Source organism: Phyllobates terribilis, unplaced genomic scaffold, assembly GCF_046119375.1.
Source record: "Phyllobates terribilis strain yellow unplaced genomic scaffold, ASM4611937v1 Scaffold_3__8_contigs__length_932513732, whole genome shotgun sequence".
NCBI classification, from domain to species: Eukaryota; Metazoa; Chordata; class Amphibia; order Anura; family Dendrobatidae; genus Phyllobates; species Phyllobates terribilis.
Window position 1 is genome coordinate 358,094,047 of NW_027362763.1, and position 15,158 is coordinate 358,109,204.

The 15,158-nt window shown below is 43.0% G+C and overlaps 1 protein-coding gene across 1 annotated transcript in view; it reads right to left on the bottom strand.

Moving 5' to 3' along the window:
* LOC141258122 (cytochrome P450 2J5-like) overlaps positions 1-14,355 on the bottom strand; it is a 78,623-nt gene extending 64,268 nt beyond the window's left edge. The window contains exons 1-2 of the mRNA XM_073673126.1: positions 14,054-14,355; positions 11,187-11,349 (exon numbers count right to left, since the gene is read on the bottom strand). Of these exons, the coding sequence (XP_073529227.1) occupies positions 11,187-11,349; positions 14,054-14,218 (328 nt within the window). The 5' untranslated portion in view covers positions 14,219-14,355. The remainder of the gene's footprint in view (positions 1-11,186; positions 11,350-14,053) is intronic.
* Positions 14,356-15,158: the final 803 nt, after the last annotated feature.

The following is a 15,158-nucleotide window of genomic DNA, read 5'->3' on the forward strand; positions in this document are numbered from 1 at the left end:
GACTTCCGACACCACTTTCGTGAAGACTCTTGGGGCTATTGCTAACCCGAAGGGAAGAGCCGCATACTGGAAGTGTCTGATTGTGCCCCTTATTGGTATTGCTACCCTCAGGAATTTCTGGTAGTCTCTGTGAATGGGGACATGATAGTAGGCGTCTTTTAGGTCTAAGACCGTCATGAAACAGCCTGGAAACAGTAATTTCACACAAGTTTTTATTGATTCCATCTTGAAAGGTTGTATATTCAAGAACTTGTTCAATTTCTTCAGGTTCACGATAGTCCTGAGTGTACCGTCCGGTTTTCTCCTGAGGAATAGGGGGGAGTAAAAACCCTTGCCTGCCTCCTGAGCTGGGACCTCCTGCAGGACTGCTCTGTCCACTAGGTCTAGGACTTCCTGTTCTAGAGTCAACTGCTCTACTACTGAGGACCTTATGGGGGTTACTGTGAAATTTCCTCGGGGAGTGGAGAGGAACTGGAGTTTTAGCCCAGATTTTATCAGGCCCAAAATCCAGCCCACATTTGAAATCTTTTCCCAGGCTGGGAGGAAATGGAGCAGTCTTCCCCCCACCTGGGGCTGCGTTTCATTGGGCGGGCTTCTTGTTGTCACTAAGGGGCCTGTTGAACATAAACCCCTTGGCCTTCCTCTGTCTCCTATCTTCCCACCTATCCTGATCTTTGGAGGGCCTCCTTCGCATGAATTTTTTGCTCCGAAAACCCTTCCTGAATGATGAACCGGAGAGGACCGGAAATCGTTTTTTGTCATCCCTGGCTTTATCCAGGATGTCATCCAGGGTAGATCCGAACAAAAATTCCCCTTCACACGGGATTGAGCACAGTTTGGATTTTGTTTGGAGGTCGCCTGGCCAGCATTTGAGCCATAGGGCCCGCCTAGCTGCATTTGAAAAACTCCCTGCTCTGGCTGCCAGTCTGACGGAGTTGGCTGAGGCGTCTGCCAGAAAAGCCGCTGCGCCTTTCATCACAGGGATGGCCCCTATAATATCCTCCCTTGAAGCCTTGTCTTTTAGCTGAGATTCCAGCTGGTCCAGCCAAACCATCAAGGATCTGGCTGTGCAAGTGGCTGCCACTGCAGGTTTTAACCCCCCCCCTGCCGCTTCCCAGGCTCCTTTCAGAAAGGAGTCCGCTTTTTTGTCCATAGGGTCTTTGAGTACCCCCATGTCTTCAAACGGCAGGGAATATTTTTTAGAGGCTTTGGCTATCGCCACGTCAATTTTTGGCGCTTTATTCCAGAAAGAGCATACAGGGTCCTGAAAGGGGTATTTCCTTTTCGGGGCCAACAACCCTTTCCTCTCTGGCTTTTTCCATTCTCTCTTAATCAGATCGTGTACCTGATCATTAAGAGGGTAGGATCTCTTTCTTTTCGGACCTAAGCCACTGACATTATCTCTTGGATGGACTTTTTGGGGTGAGGGTCTACAAACCCCATGGTGAACCTAACTGCTTTGATTAAGCTATCTGTTCCGTCTATAGGGAAACAGTTACGACCCCCGTCCTCTGAAGATGAGGAAGCAGATGATGAACAGGAGGATTCAGATACCGCAACTTCCTCATCTGATTTACTAGACTCTGACACCGGGGAAAGGTACCTAGTTTTTTTATGCTTCTTCCCCCCCTTTTGGAGGGATTTAAAGGTATCTTCGACTTGTGATGTTATCAGGGATCTGAGCTCGGTAGCAAACTTAGGTGTTTCCTCACAAATGGTTTGCTCGATGCATGAGCTACATAGTCTCTTTTGCCATGTGGTGGGTAGATCCGCTGCGCAAAGTGCGCAGGCCCTGTGTTTAAACTTCCCCGTGCTCTTCCTTCCCTAAGAAGAAAAAAGAGAGGGCCCAAGTTACAAGTGAACTTTCACGAAGATCACTTACCGCCCAGACGAAAGAGAGAGGGAATACCGCATTCGAAGAGGAACCTGCTCTGGTAGCTGGGTCTTTTGCCGAGGCTGATGCCGTGCTGGAATCTTTGCCACGCTGTGAAGACCTGCCGGACCGACTGCTTCCTCCGTCACCTTGAGTATGTTGACGCCGGGGGCCGCTGGAGGGTCCTTTCCTGCGTTTCCTCTGAGGCGATGGTGATGGAGATGGTGAGTGGGGGCGCAGGGACTGCACCTCCTGGGGCTCCTGGTCACTCATACTGCTGATCTCAACGTATGCCAGGAAGCATTTTCCCATTGCTTCCCTGGCTATTTAAGCTATGCAGGGGACCGCCCCCTCCCCCTCCAACACCGATGCGGGGAGCCCCCCCCTCTGGCCAGGGCACCGCTGTGTCCTACATGTTAGGCCTCCCCCGCGCGTGCGTGTTTAAACGCGCCGCTCCCATAGGGATCTGCAGCCGCGTCACTTTCGGGCGCCTCCCGCATCACTTCCGGCGCGCGCGCGTGGGGGAGCGTCAGCGCGCGCGCACCCGCCCAAACGCCGAATCGCTATCCGGCAAGCATGCGGGGCGCGCGCTGCACAAGGCCCAGGTACCCTGGGCCCAGGGCTCAGGCTCCCAACCCGAGCCCTGGACCCCCTATACTTACCGCCTGGGCCCAACGCCACAGGAGACCGCGGCTCAGCTTCGCGTCTCCCTGCCACCCTGGAGGCCCGCTGACCCCAGCTGTGGCGCTTCAGGACACCGCACCAGCCGAGGCAGGGAACCCCCGCTGCCTGAGCCGGACTGGTCGGGCCTGGTAAGTAAAATCTTCTTTCTTCGTTTCTTCAGGATTTTTCATCCGTAGGTCCCTGTCAAGGACAGGAAACCAACTGATGCGGGAGAGAGGCGCCGCCCTTTTTATCTGTAGGTTTCCTGTCCTTGAAGGGCGGATCCCCTCTCTCCGTGGTGCCGTCATGGGGAAAGAGAAAAACACAGCATTCCAAGAAAAACACTTGCTACCCACAGTAAAATTTGGTGGAGGTTCCATCATGCTTTGGGGCTGTGTGGCCAATGCCGGCACCGGGAATCTTGTTAAAGTTGAGGGACGCATGGATTCCACTCAGTATCAGCAGATTCTTGACAATAATGTTCAAGAAGCAGACAAAGTTGAAGTTACGCAGGGGATGGATCTTTCAGCAAGACAATGATCCAAAACACTGCTCCAAATCTACTCAGGCATTCATGCAGAGGAACAATTACAATGTTCTAGAATGGCCATCCCAGTCCCCAGACCTGAATATCATTGAACATCTGTGGGATCATTTGAAGAGGGCTGTCCATGCTCGGCGACCATCAAACTTTACTGAACTGGAATTGTTTTGTAAAGAGGAATGGTCAAAAATACCTTCATCCAGGAACTCATTAAAAGCTACAGGAAGTGACTAGAGGCTGTTATTTTTGCAAAAGGAGGATCTACTAAATATTAATGTCACTTTTCTGGTGAGGTGCCCATACTTATGCACCTGTCAAATTTTGTTTGAATGCAGATTGCACATTTTCTGCTAGTACAATAAACCTCATTTCAAGGCAGAAACATTACTGTGTCCAACAGTTATTACATATATCAAACTGAAATAGCTGTTGCGAAAACACCAATTTTTATAAAACATTAAGCTTAAGATTAATAGGGGTGCCCAAACTTTTTCATATAACTGTATCTACAGGTTGCGTGAGCATTTTAACTACATGGGTGTTTTTCAGAAACAAGCAGCAGTGGATGTTGCTGAGCGCAAACTGTCATTGTAGTGACCAGTACTTTGCAGTGACCAGTACATTATGCCCAGCTCATGCTTCTAAGACATGCACCCATAAATTAGGCGGGCTCTCATCACTACAGAAATGCCAAACATGTGGACACTAACTGGGGTTTGGGCACACTGTGGGACTCAGAAGGGAAGGGGGGCATTTGGATTTAGGAGCACAGAATTTTCTGAATTTCTTTTGGGGGGCAAAGGCCATTTTGCTTTTCCAGAGCCTTTGTGCTACCAGTAACGTGGAAGTCCCCTATATTTCCGTTAACAGATGACAGACCTGAGTGGGGACTTGCTTTTTTTGTGGATTGAGTCGAAGCTTTATTGTGATCCAAAATGTTATGTAAAATGTTCCCATTTATCCTGTGCTCTACGCTGAGCACTGATATCAGGGTTTCCATGTAAATCTATGAGTGACGTTATTCAAATTAAACCCCCCCAAGGGATCCATTGACTATAATGAGGCAGCAGAGTTACTCTGGATACCATCTGGCCTCTGTTTAGTGGTGTCCTTTTTTTGAGATGTGCACAAAACTGTGGCCAACGTCAATTTTATGCACGCCTAAAAAGACGGACACCGCCAGATCATACGCCAGACGGTGTCCACAGTGCTTCCATCTGCCTCATTATAGGGAATCTTCTGCCGGGGTTCCATCTGAATCACGTATTTCAGAGTTTTACACGGAAAACCCAGTGTAACTGCTCAGTGCAGAGCACATTGCTATACTTTATAACCTGTCAGTGCTGCAAACACAAGTTAGTTAGTTAGATCATGCACTGCACATGATCTAACTACTTTCGTAGTGCCTGGTGACCTGGATGTCTTCATGACGAGATCGGGTCACCATGGCAATGATCGATGACGTCACGGGGCCTCCGATCTAAGAGCAGAGGGGCTTCTGTGCCTGTGCCTTCTCGCTAAATGCTATGATCACAGCATTTAGAGGGTTAAAGTGCCGGGAGCAGTGCGGGCACCGTACCCGGACGTGTGGGTACATCTAAGGTCGGAAAGGGGTTAATTATGTAAAAATCAAACAATGTGATTTTCTGGATTTTTTTTAGATTCAGTCTCTCACAGTTGAACAAAAATTACAGACCTCTCCATTCTTTATAGGTGGGAAAACTTGCAAAATCGGCAGTGTATCAAATACTTGTTTTTTCCCCACTGTATATTGTGCTAAGGGATTAAAAGGAACCTGTCGTATGCTCAACTCTATTAACCTGCAGATATAGGGTTAATCTGCAGTTTAATAGAGTTCCAATGCCATCCTGCTACATTACTGAAAGTGTGTCTACCAGGAGAAAATGAACTTTTTTCCTCCCGAAACCCACAGCTTCCACTTATAGAGGCGTGCCCAGTACAAAGGCATTGCGCCAAAACGCATGTTGGGACCTGGTAACATATACTGCATAAAATAATGAATCTGTTATACTAATTACGAGATCAGGAGAAAAAGGAGTCCAAAAAAGCTCAATAAAAATTACAAACTATTTCAGTTAAATTAGAAAAGATGATGAGGTTTAAAAATTTTGGTCACTGGTGAAAAAAGTGGTAACAGGGGCTGAACAATATTACCTCTCAATATAGTATAAACAGTCTTGTATGTTGGCTTGGACTGGCTCACAGGAGAATCTTCCAGTAGACCCCTGTGCAAGAGTGAGATGGCTACTCCTAGTAAGCACCTGTACATATCTGTTTGGAAGTGACGGTCAGTCTTTTGATGTTTGTCAAAGAGGATTCACACTGGATAGGTTCCCAGCAACGAGAGTCACCTTACCTTGGTTGCCGGGTACACATGAATTGGCCAATTTATGGGCTAAGTATTCAGAATTATTCCTATTTTCTAGAGCAGTAACGCAATTCAAATTTCATATATTTCATGTTTGCATGCTATAGCGCTACAGAGTGCTACTTTATTTGTTAGTTATATATGGAGATGGCTACTCTTAGTAAGCACCTGTACACACCTGCTTTCTGTTTGGAAGTGACGGTCAGTCTTTTAATACCTTTGCAAGACTGGGCCACCACCCTCTTATATGAGCAGTACTTGGCACAATATACTTGAATCACTATGTACAGACAAAGGCTGCATCTTATTCATTTAACAATCTACCCAGTTCATTGTTATATAAATTTGTGATTGAGGATAATGTCACATTTGCATTTAGTTGAAAAGTGGGTTCCTGGCGTTGGTTACTGGTCGGCCCTTGGCTCCCCAGTCCGACACTGGTTGTTAACCATAATTGGGGTTATTCACCAAACATTATTTCATAAAGACATAAATAATAAATTAGATGTTTCAGACATAATACTTGAGTTGTTTCAGACATGCAGGAATGGAGTGATTTGTATTAATCTCTATATATTTATCAATATTATTTCTGAACGTTCAGACATAAGAATAACTATTTCACTTTATACAAGTATACTGCCCCATGTATCATATCAATATTCTAAAAACAGTACTAGCTTAATTCCTGTATCATAACAGAAAATCATTCACAGTGCACGGTAAATAGAAGAATGATTTTCTTTAAAATAAATAAATCCACGTTTAGTGAATCTTTAGTTATATCAAGTACTTAATAAATCCGTGCATAGAGTGCTATAAAGAGCTATATCGCATTTATATTACCCCCACCAGACACATGAGAGAAGGAGATTACCCATGTTTATGTCCAGACACGCACTGCACCACTACCCCAACACGTATTTCAAGCCACTCGCTTCCTCAGGGGCCATATGTTATACTTATGTAGGTATTTACTGCTCATTGTATAATTTTTGGTAAACCATAGGTGAGTGACATTACGATTCAGCGCAGTGCTTTGCTCTATTAATTTATTTATACATGATCTATTAGATGTTACGGGTCCGGGTGGTGGAACCTCTGTGCCGCGGTGCAAAGAGGGACCCAGAGGGGCGTGACTAAGTATCAACTCAGACCGACCCTGGTCGTACGGCGGCTAACGACTCCGTGACCAGGGAGGATCCGAGCAGAGGGACCAGGTGCTACTCTGGGGACGACCTTGTAAGAGAGCAGGTGGCTCCCACGGGTCAGCAGACTGGGACTGACCGGTAGAGCGGATGGACACAACAGGCAGGCAGAAGTCTCTGGATAGTTGACAGGTGGTCACGGCACGTGACGGCAGGGCAGGTAGAAGTCTCTAGACAGGTGGTCACGGCAAGTGACAGCAGGAGCCTCCAGGTAGGCTACGGTAAGTGAAGGCCAAGCAGGCTGAAGTCTCTAGGTTAGCAGGCGGGTGGTCATGGCAAGTGACTGCAGGAGCCTCCCGGTAGGCTATCAGGTAACAGGCAGGTAACAGGCGAGTGCTCCCAGGTCAGCGGGCTAGCAGGCACTGCTGGTAGCAGGCAGGTACTGGCGGGTGCTTCCTGGTAAGCAGGCGGACTTGTCCATAGACAGACCGGCGGGTAGAACGGAAGGCAGACAGTCGGGCTGGAGAGTAGTCAGACTGGCGGACTGGAACAGTAGTCAGGCTGGCAACAGGACCTAAGGGCTGAAGCATAGGTAAGTATGCTGTGCAACAACTTTTGCTCAGGCACCTCCATTTTGGAGGAGGTGCCTTATATATGGGAGGACCCTCGGCTATTGGCCGGGGACTCCTCAGGACGGCGCGCGTGGCCCTTTTAAGAGAGAGGGAGCGCGCGCGCCCTAAGCACAGTTCCCGGGAAGCTGCGCGCGCCGGCAGCAGCAGGAAGAGAAGCGCAGGAGGATGCCGCGCGGGGAGCGGGGAGGTGAGAGAGATGGTGTCTCTGCCTGGCAGGGGGCAGAGACGCCGATGCTACATTAGACTTACCTGATATGTAATATTTATCTTTATAATTATTGCACTGACTCTATTTTTGGTATATACGTTGCTTCACCCACTGGTTCATCATAATAGTATATTTATCTATTTATTTATATGATCTCTACACTTACCTCCTGCTACAGTTGTGCTCAAAAGTTTACATACCCCGGCAGAATTTTTCCTTTCTTGGCCTTGTTTCAGAGAATATGAATGATAACAAAAAAACTATTTATCCACTCATGGTTATTGGTTGGGTGAAGCCATTTATTGTGAAACTACTGTTTTTTCTTTTTAAACCTTAATGACAACCAAAAATATCCAAATGACCCTGATCAAAAGTTCACATACCCCGGTGATTTTGGCCCGATAACATGCACAGAATTTGACACAAATGGGTTTGAATGGCTACTAAAGGTACCATCCTCACTTGTGACCTGTTTGCTTGTAATCAGTGTGTGTGCATAAAAGCTGAGTGAGTTTCTGGGATCCAGACAGACTCTTGCATCTTTCATCCAGCCACTGACGTTTCTGGATTGTGAGTCATGGGGAATGCAAAAGAATTGTCAATGGATCTACGGGAAAAGGTAGTTGAACTGTATAATAAAAACAACAAAAATTTCGGCCACAAATGCCTGGAAAATTGTTTGGGATGCAAAGAAAAACCCACAAATATCATCAGCTGAAATTCAGGACTCTCTGAAAACTAGCGGTGTGGCTGTTTCAAGATGCATAATATGGAGGCACTTAAAGAAAAATGGGCTGCATGGTCGAGTCGCCAGAAGAAAGCCATTACTGTGCAAATGCCACAAAGTATCTAGCCCACAATACACCAAACAGCACAGAGTCAAGCTGCAAAATTTCTGTAACAAGTTAAATTGAACTTTTTGGCCACAACCATAAACGTTACATTTGGAGAGAGGTCAACAAGGCCTATGATGAAAGGAACACCATTCCTACAGTAAAGCACGGAGGTGGATCGCTGAAGTTTTGGGGATGTGTGAGCAACAAAGGCACTGGAAACTTGGTAAAAGTTGAAGGAAAGATGAAGCAGCACGTTATCAGCAAATACTGGAGGCAAATTTTCACTCATCAGCCCGGAATCTGCACATGGGACGTACTTGGACGTTCCAACATGACAATGATCCAAAACACAAGGCCAAGTCGACCTGTCATTGGCTACAGCAGAACAAAGTGAAGGTTCTGGAGTGGCCATCTCAGTCTCCTGACCTCAATATCATTAAGCCACTCTGGGGAGATCCCAAGCGTGCAGTTCATGCTAGACAGACCAGGAATTTACAGGAACTGGAGGCTTTTTGCCAAGAAGAATGGGCAGCTTTACCATCTGAGAAAATAAAGAACCTCATCCACAACTACCACAAAAGACTTCAAGCCATCATTGATGTTAGAGGGGGCAATACACGCTATTAAGAACTGGGGTATGTGAACTTTTGATCAGGGTCATTTGGATGTTTTTGGTTATCATTAAAATTTAAAAAGAGAAAACACAGTAGTTTGACAAGAAATGGATTCACCCAACCAATAACCATGAGTGGAGAAAAAGTTTTTCTGTTATCATTCATATTCGCTGAAAGAAGGCCAAGAAAGGAAAAATTCTGCCGGGGTATGTAAACTTTTGAGCACAACGGTATACATATATTTGTGTATTGTGGAGCCATCTGCTGGTTTCCCACTTCTTTAACTTTGTTATATAATTGTTTTCAATAAAATTTCACTTTTTTTACATTCTGGTTCTTTGTGTACAATTTCGTCTTATAGGCTTCTACATTTCAGATGCTGCAGAGCCTTATAATATACATATCAGCTATGACAGGACCTCATAAATGACAACTCAGTTGCAGCAGAACCTTATCATTTCCACCTCACATGCTGCAGAATCTTTGAAGCCGGAAAACCTCAACATACACTCATCAGCTGCTGTAGAACCCCATAATACACATCTCAGCTGCTGCAGAACATCATAATACATTCTGCAGCAGCTGCACATATAAATATGGGTGGATGACCAATGAAAACAGATCTCTCAAAAAGTGTGATGGTACCCCATATTTATAGCTAATCTCCATCATGTCTAGCCACTTCCCCTGAAGAAGGCAAGCACCGAAACGAGTGTAGGGGACCTGGCACAATCTCCAACTCAGGTATTGTAACTTTCTTTATCACGTTACCTATTACTCCTACTCTTGTTGTCATTACTTATGTTGCCTGAGACATTCTTGCATGTTGATTAATGGTCATGTTATAAAAGGTCTTTACTTCTCTTGTGCAGATGCCACTGTTTGGCATTACTCCCACTGATTTTTTTGCACATGAATATTCCAGTATTGTCCAGTATTACTCCGCTTTTTGCACATGAACACTTAGTTCTTTATCTATTTTGCACATTGAGTCAAGCCTTAACTTGCTACATCACTGTTTAGCATTACTTATTTATTGCTTGATCTCCCCTGCACTTAAATATATAAATAATCATTCATTTATTTACTTATTCTGCACATTATGTCTAGCCATATATTTGTATAAAAACATTTTTTTCTTAAATCAATTGCTGGGTTGTAGCCATTTTATCTTTTGGTCCTACTGTATTTTAACTTTAATTATCCAATAAAGATTTATATATTTTTACTCTTATCTACTATATGGTCCTTTTTGCATATATCTTTTATATGACCCTGCTCTATTTGTGTGCATGACCACACTCATACTCCTGACCTTTTGAAGTACACATATTTGTTTATTTACACCTGTTTTAGTGCCTATGTACTTTTTCAAATTGTTCACATTTGCTCATATATGTAGGCTGGAACAACTGTGCAACAGATACAGTAAAGTGCTGCATAGGTGAATCAATACATTTTGTAGGAGAACTGTTTGATGATTGAAGGGATGAATACAGAGCAAAAAGAGTTAGCACACTGAGCTGGTATATGAAATTCTGAGTCACAGGGAGAGTGGAGTTAGTGCTATTGTATCTGCCCACAATCCCCCTGTGTTGTTTTACTAGAGGAAGAAGCTACAGGCTGGAGAAAAAATGGAAAAAGCCCAAATAGAAAGCTACTTGCCAAATGGTGTGTCAACCCCAAGAGACTACATAGGGCCGAAAAAGGACATATGAAAAGCTCAATTCAGCAGCAATTCAGCAGTGCAGTTGTAATAACACCAGGATGACATGAGCATGCAGACGGAAAGTGTGCTACCCTGCTTTACAGTGCTAATTGTTGACAGTGGTTGTTAGTGAAACAGCAAAAATTATTTTTTTTTTCACACCAACGTCAGCCACTCAAACATGATGTCCAATTGACTGAGCAGAAAAATTTAATGATAATTAAAAAAAAAAAAAAACTGCCCGGTTGAATTCCTAGAGGACTGCATTTTCCACCAACCCCTCGTCCTAGCCTGTAACAACCTGTAATCTTTTTACAGACAAATTAGAAAACAAGTAATACATGTCTATATACTAAGATAAAGACATTTGCAGAATTTACTGTGAACTGTTAAATAACGAAAACTACAACTGTGATGACCTGCAGAGGAAAAAGATCAAGGAAGAATGTTTTGTTTTGTTTTGTTTTTTTTTATTATGGACACTGTCAATGTCTTCATAGTTGCCAATCCTGATTTCAGGACATATAACATGATGGATTATAGAATTAATGTTTATCTTAGAGTTCTGTACCTTTTTCACCCATTAAGTCCATGAAAAATGGTAAAATGGGGCGCCCCAGGAAGTCATCAGAATGAGAATTCAGGAGTTCTTTAACTGCTCTGTATCCATTCAGTACAACAACTGGAGTCTGTCCCAGCCATATTGTGTATATTTCTCCATATACATGAGCTAGCTGAATGTAAGAACACAAATTAAAAATGCATTTATCATAAATTCATAGAGTGTGACACAGAACATAATACGATTAATATATAGGGTAACTGCGCATATTTACACCACCACCGTAAATTGTGCCAAAAAGTTGCAAGTTATTTTTACATTAAAAGGAACCTGTCCCTCGATTCATGCTGCGCTAACCAAAGGCAGCATGAATCAAAGATGGCTGCACAATTGCACTGACAAACATGCCTTGAAAAAGTATTCATATCCCATGATCACATTTTTCCATGCTACTCCCACAAACGTAAAGGGAATTTGTCAGCAAGTTTTTGCTACCTCATCTGAGAGCAGTGTAGTGTAGGCAAAAAGAAGCTGAATCCAACGATGTATCACTTAGTTTACTGGGTGCAGCTGTTCTCATACAATCAGAGCTTTTAGATTTAGAATGAAGCAGAGCTGAGAAAGCTAAACCCGCCCACACTACAGCTAACCCCGCCCACCCCAGGCTTTCTGTGTATAAAGTCCATAGACAGTGAGGTGCTTATCACAGGAGAGGGTGTTTCTGGACTCATCCAGAAATGTTAATCTCCTAGTGATAAATCCTTTGCAGTTGATAAATCACAGCATGCACATTGACAATTGACACATCTCTGAATTCTGTGTTTCAGCCTCTATCTCCTGCTGCCTTCAGATTACATTGCAAAAAGCTGCTGCCACTTTCCCTGTAAAAGTATTTTATTGGGATTTTATGTGACATAACACAAAGTAGCACGTATTTGTGAAGTGTAAAGGAAATAATACATTGTTTTCTAAATATTTTTAAAATATATTCTGAAAATTGTGACGTGCATTTATATTCAGCCACCTGAGCCAATTCTTTGTAGGACCACATTTTGATGCAATTACTGCTGCAAGTCTTTTGCGTCATGTCTCGACCAGCTTGGCACATCCAGAGGCTGATATTTTTGCCCACTTTTCTTTTTAATCTAGCTCAGTGGGATTGGAAGGAAAGCGGCTATGAAAAACAATTTTCAAAGTCTTGCCACAGATTCTAAAGGGGATTTAGGTCTGGACTTTGACTGGGCCATTCAAACACGTGAATATTCTTTGATCTAACAACTCTCCAGAATTGCCCCTGCATTTAGCTCCATCAATCTTTCCATCAACTCAACTCTGACCAGCTTCCCTGTCCCTGCTGAAGAAAATCATCTCCACAGCACGATGCTGCCCAGGGCTGTGGAGTTGGTAAGCCAAACCACTGACTCCAACTCATCAATTTCCCTGACTCCAACTCCACAGCACTGCCTTGCTACTGAGTATATACATAAAGTGCAGCATAGATTTATCTCAACTAAAAACTTAAATCCTTAGATCAGGAATAAAACAGACATTCATAGGACGTTTCATAACTTTCCCAAATTCTTATGAAGACATTTACAGCACAACCTGCATTGAACTACTCTACCAATTTATTACATATTTTAGAAGTCGGAGTCATTCCATTTTATACCGACTCCAACTCTGACTTCACCAAAATGGACACTGATTCCACAGCCCTAATACTACCTCCACTATGTTTGACAGTGGGGATGGTCTTTTCAGGGTGATGTGTAGTGTTAGTTTTCCTACACACACAGATTTTTGAATTTAGCCAAAAAAGTTCTACTTTGGTCTCATCTGAGCACTTTCTTCCACTTGCTATCTATCTGTGTCCCTACATGGCTTTTTGCAAACTGCACTTCTTATGGCTTGGTTTAAAAAACGGCTTACTTTCTGACACTTTTCCACAAAGGCTAGATTTGTGGAGTATATAACTAAGGCCACGTTCACATGTTCAGTATTTTACATCAGTATAATAAGGAACGGTATAATAGAAACACATGTACCACTTCTGCATTTTTCACCCACTCAGGATTTTGGCTTACAAATACTGGTGTGAAATACTGACCAAATACTGAACAAGTGAAAGTGGACTAATAGTTGTCCTGTGGATCTCTGCAGTGCCTCCAGAGTGACCATTGACCATTTAGCTCCTCAGTTTAGGTTGATGGCCATGTCTTAGTAGATTTGCAGTTGAGCTATACTCCTTTCATTTTTGGGTGATGGACTGAACAGTGCTCCGCAAGATGTTCAGAGCTTTGGCTATTTTTTTAGAACTTAACACTGCTTTACTCTTATCCGCAACTATATCCCTGCCCTGTCTGGTGTGTTCCTTGGTTTTCATGATGCTGTTTGATCCCTAATGTTCTCAAACAAACCTCTGAGGCGGTCACAGAACAGCTGTAATTATAGAATAAATTTCACATAGGTGGACTCAAATTACTAATTAAGGGACTTCTGGATGCAATTCGTCACTCAGGATTTTATTTAGGGGTATCAGACTACAAGGGGCTGAATACAAATGCACATCACAATTTTAAGATTTATATTTTTAAAATATTAAGAAAACCATGTATCTATTCCTTTACACTTCACAAATACGTGCTACTTTTTATTGCTATATCACATAAAATCCCAATAAAATACATTTAAGTTTGTGAGTGTAACGTGAAATATTTCACAAGGTATGAATACTTTTTCAAGACACTAAATACAGATAACTTTCTGAATGACTAAATTGCATGCTATAAACCTAAAAAATAGAGTAAGATTTTCTGGTATAGAATATAAAATGCACCACAATGAACAGTAAAACACGATTTTTCAGGAATCTTTACCTGGATGAGGGTGTCATGATGAAGCTTAAATCTCAGCGTCCATAGATTGCCAAGGATAGGAAGAGAAGGTGGTCCTGGTGGGTACAGGTGAGTCACACTCCGATTATTAATTAGCTTCCAAACCACTAATACTAGAATGAATATTAGCAAACACTCACAGATCATGATTTACTATATCTGTCTATCTCCTCTACCAGCAATTTGCTTTTGTTTCTCATTTATATTAGATCATTGTGTTCTGGCTCTTAAGCTTTGGCAAACACTTAGCAGATTATGAGTTCATTGCACATGAAATCTCAGATTATTCTGACAAGGAATGCAGCTACTTTACAGAACAAACCCATCTATTAAGAAGGAAGTCTACATGGTCTTATGATGTGGAGGCATTTAGAGCACTAAAGGGAATTACTCCGTAGCCGGTTACATAAGCTATTTGGTTCTAATAGAGCGTTGCAGAATACATTGCAGACTCCAAATTAAAAGTTTTAGCAGTTACATTACACTAATATAAGGTTTTGGACTGGATATACTAAACTGTACACTGTGTGTTATGGGCATTAGGTCAACAGACAAACACTATGGAAAGATATATATAACCTATTGACAGTCTATCAATAATAATAATAATAATAATAATCTTTATTTATATAGCGCCAACATATTCCGCAGCGCTTAACAATTCACAGGTTCATGTACAACAGTCATAAGTAACATAGCTAAAGATAATACAATAATTACAGCAAAAATAATGACGACCCTGCTCCTAAGAGCTTACAATCTACAATGAGGTGGGGGTGACACAAAGTACAATGGCTTATTTACAAGGATGGTCCAGCCATCTAGAGGGGATGAGGGATAGATAGAGGCTGCATGAGCTGATCACCAGCCAGTATCTGTAGTGCTTTTTGGTTAGGTGGAGACTTATGTTTGGAGAAATAAAGAATGGGCTATAAGAATATAAAAGGACTTTGATTAGGGAACATGATAGGCCACCCTAAACAGATGTGTTTTTAGGGAGCGCCTAAAACTGTGTAAATTGTGGTTCATCCTAATTTCTTGGGGTAGAGCATTCCAAAGAATAGGTGCAGCTCGGGAGAAGTCTTGA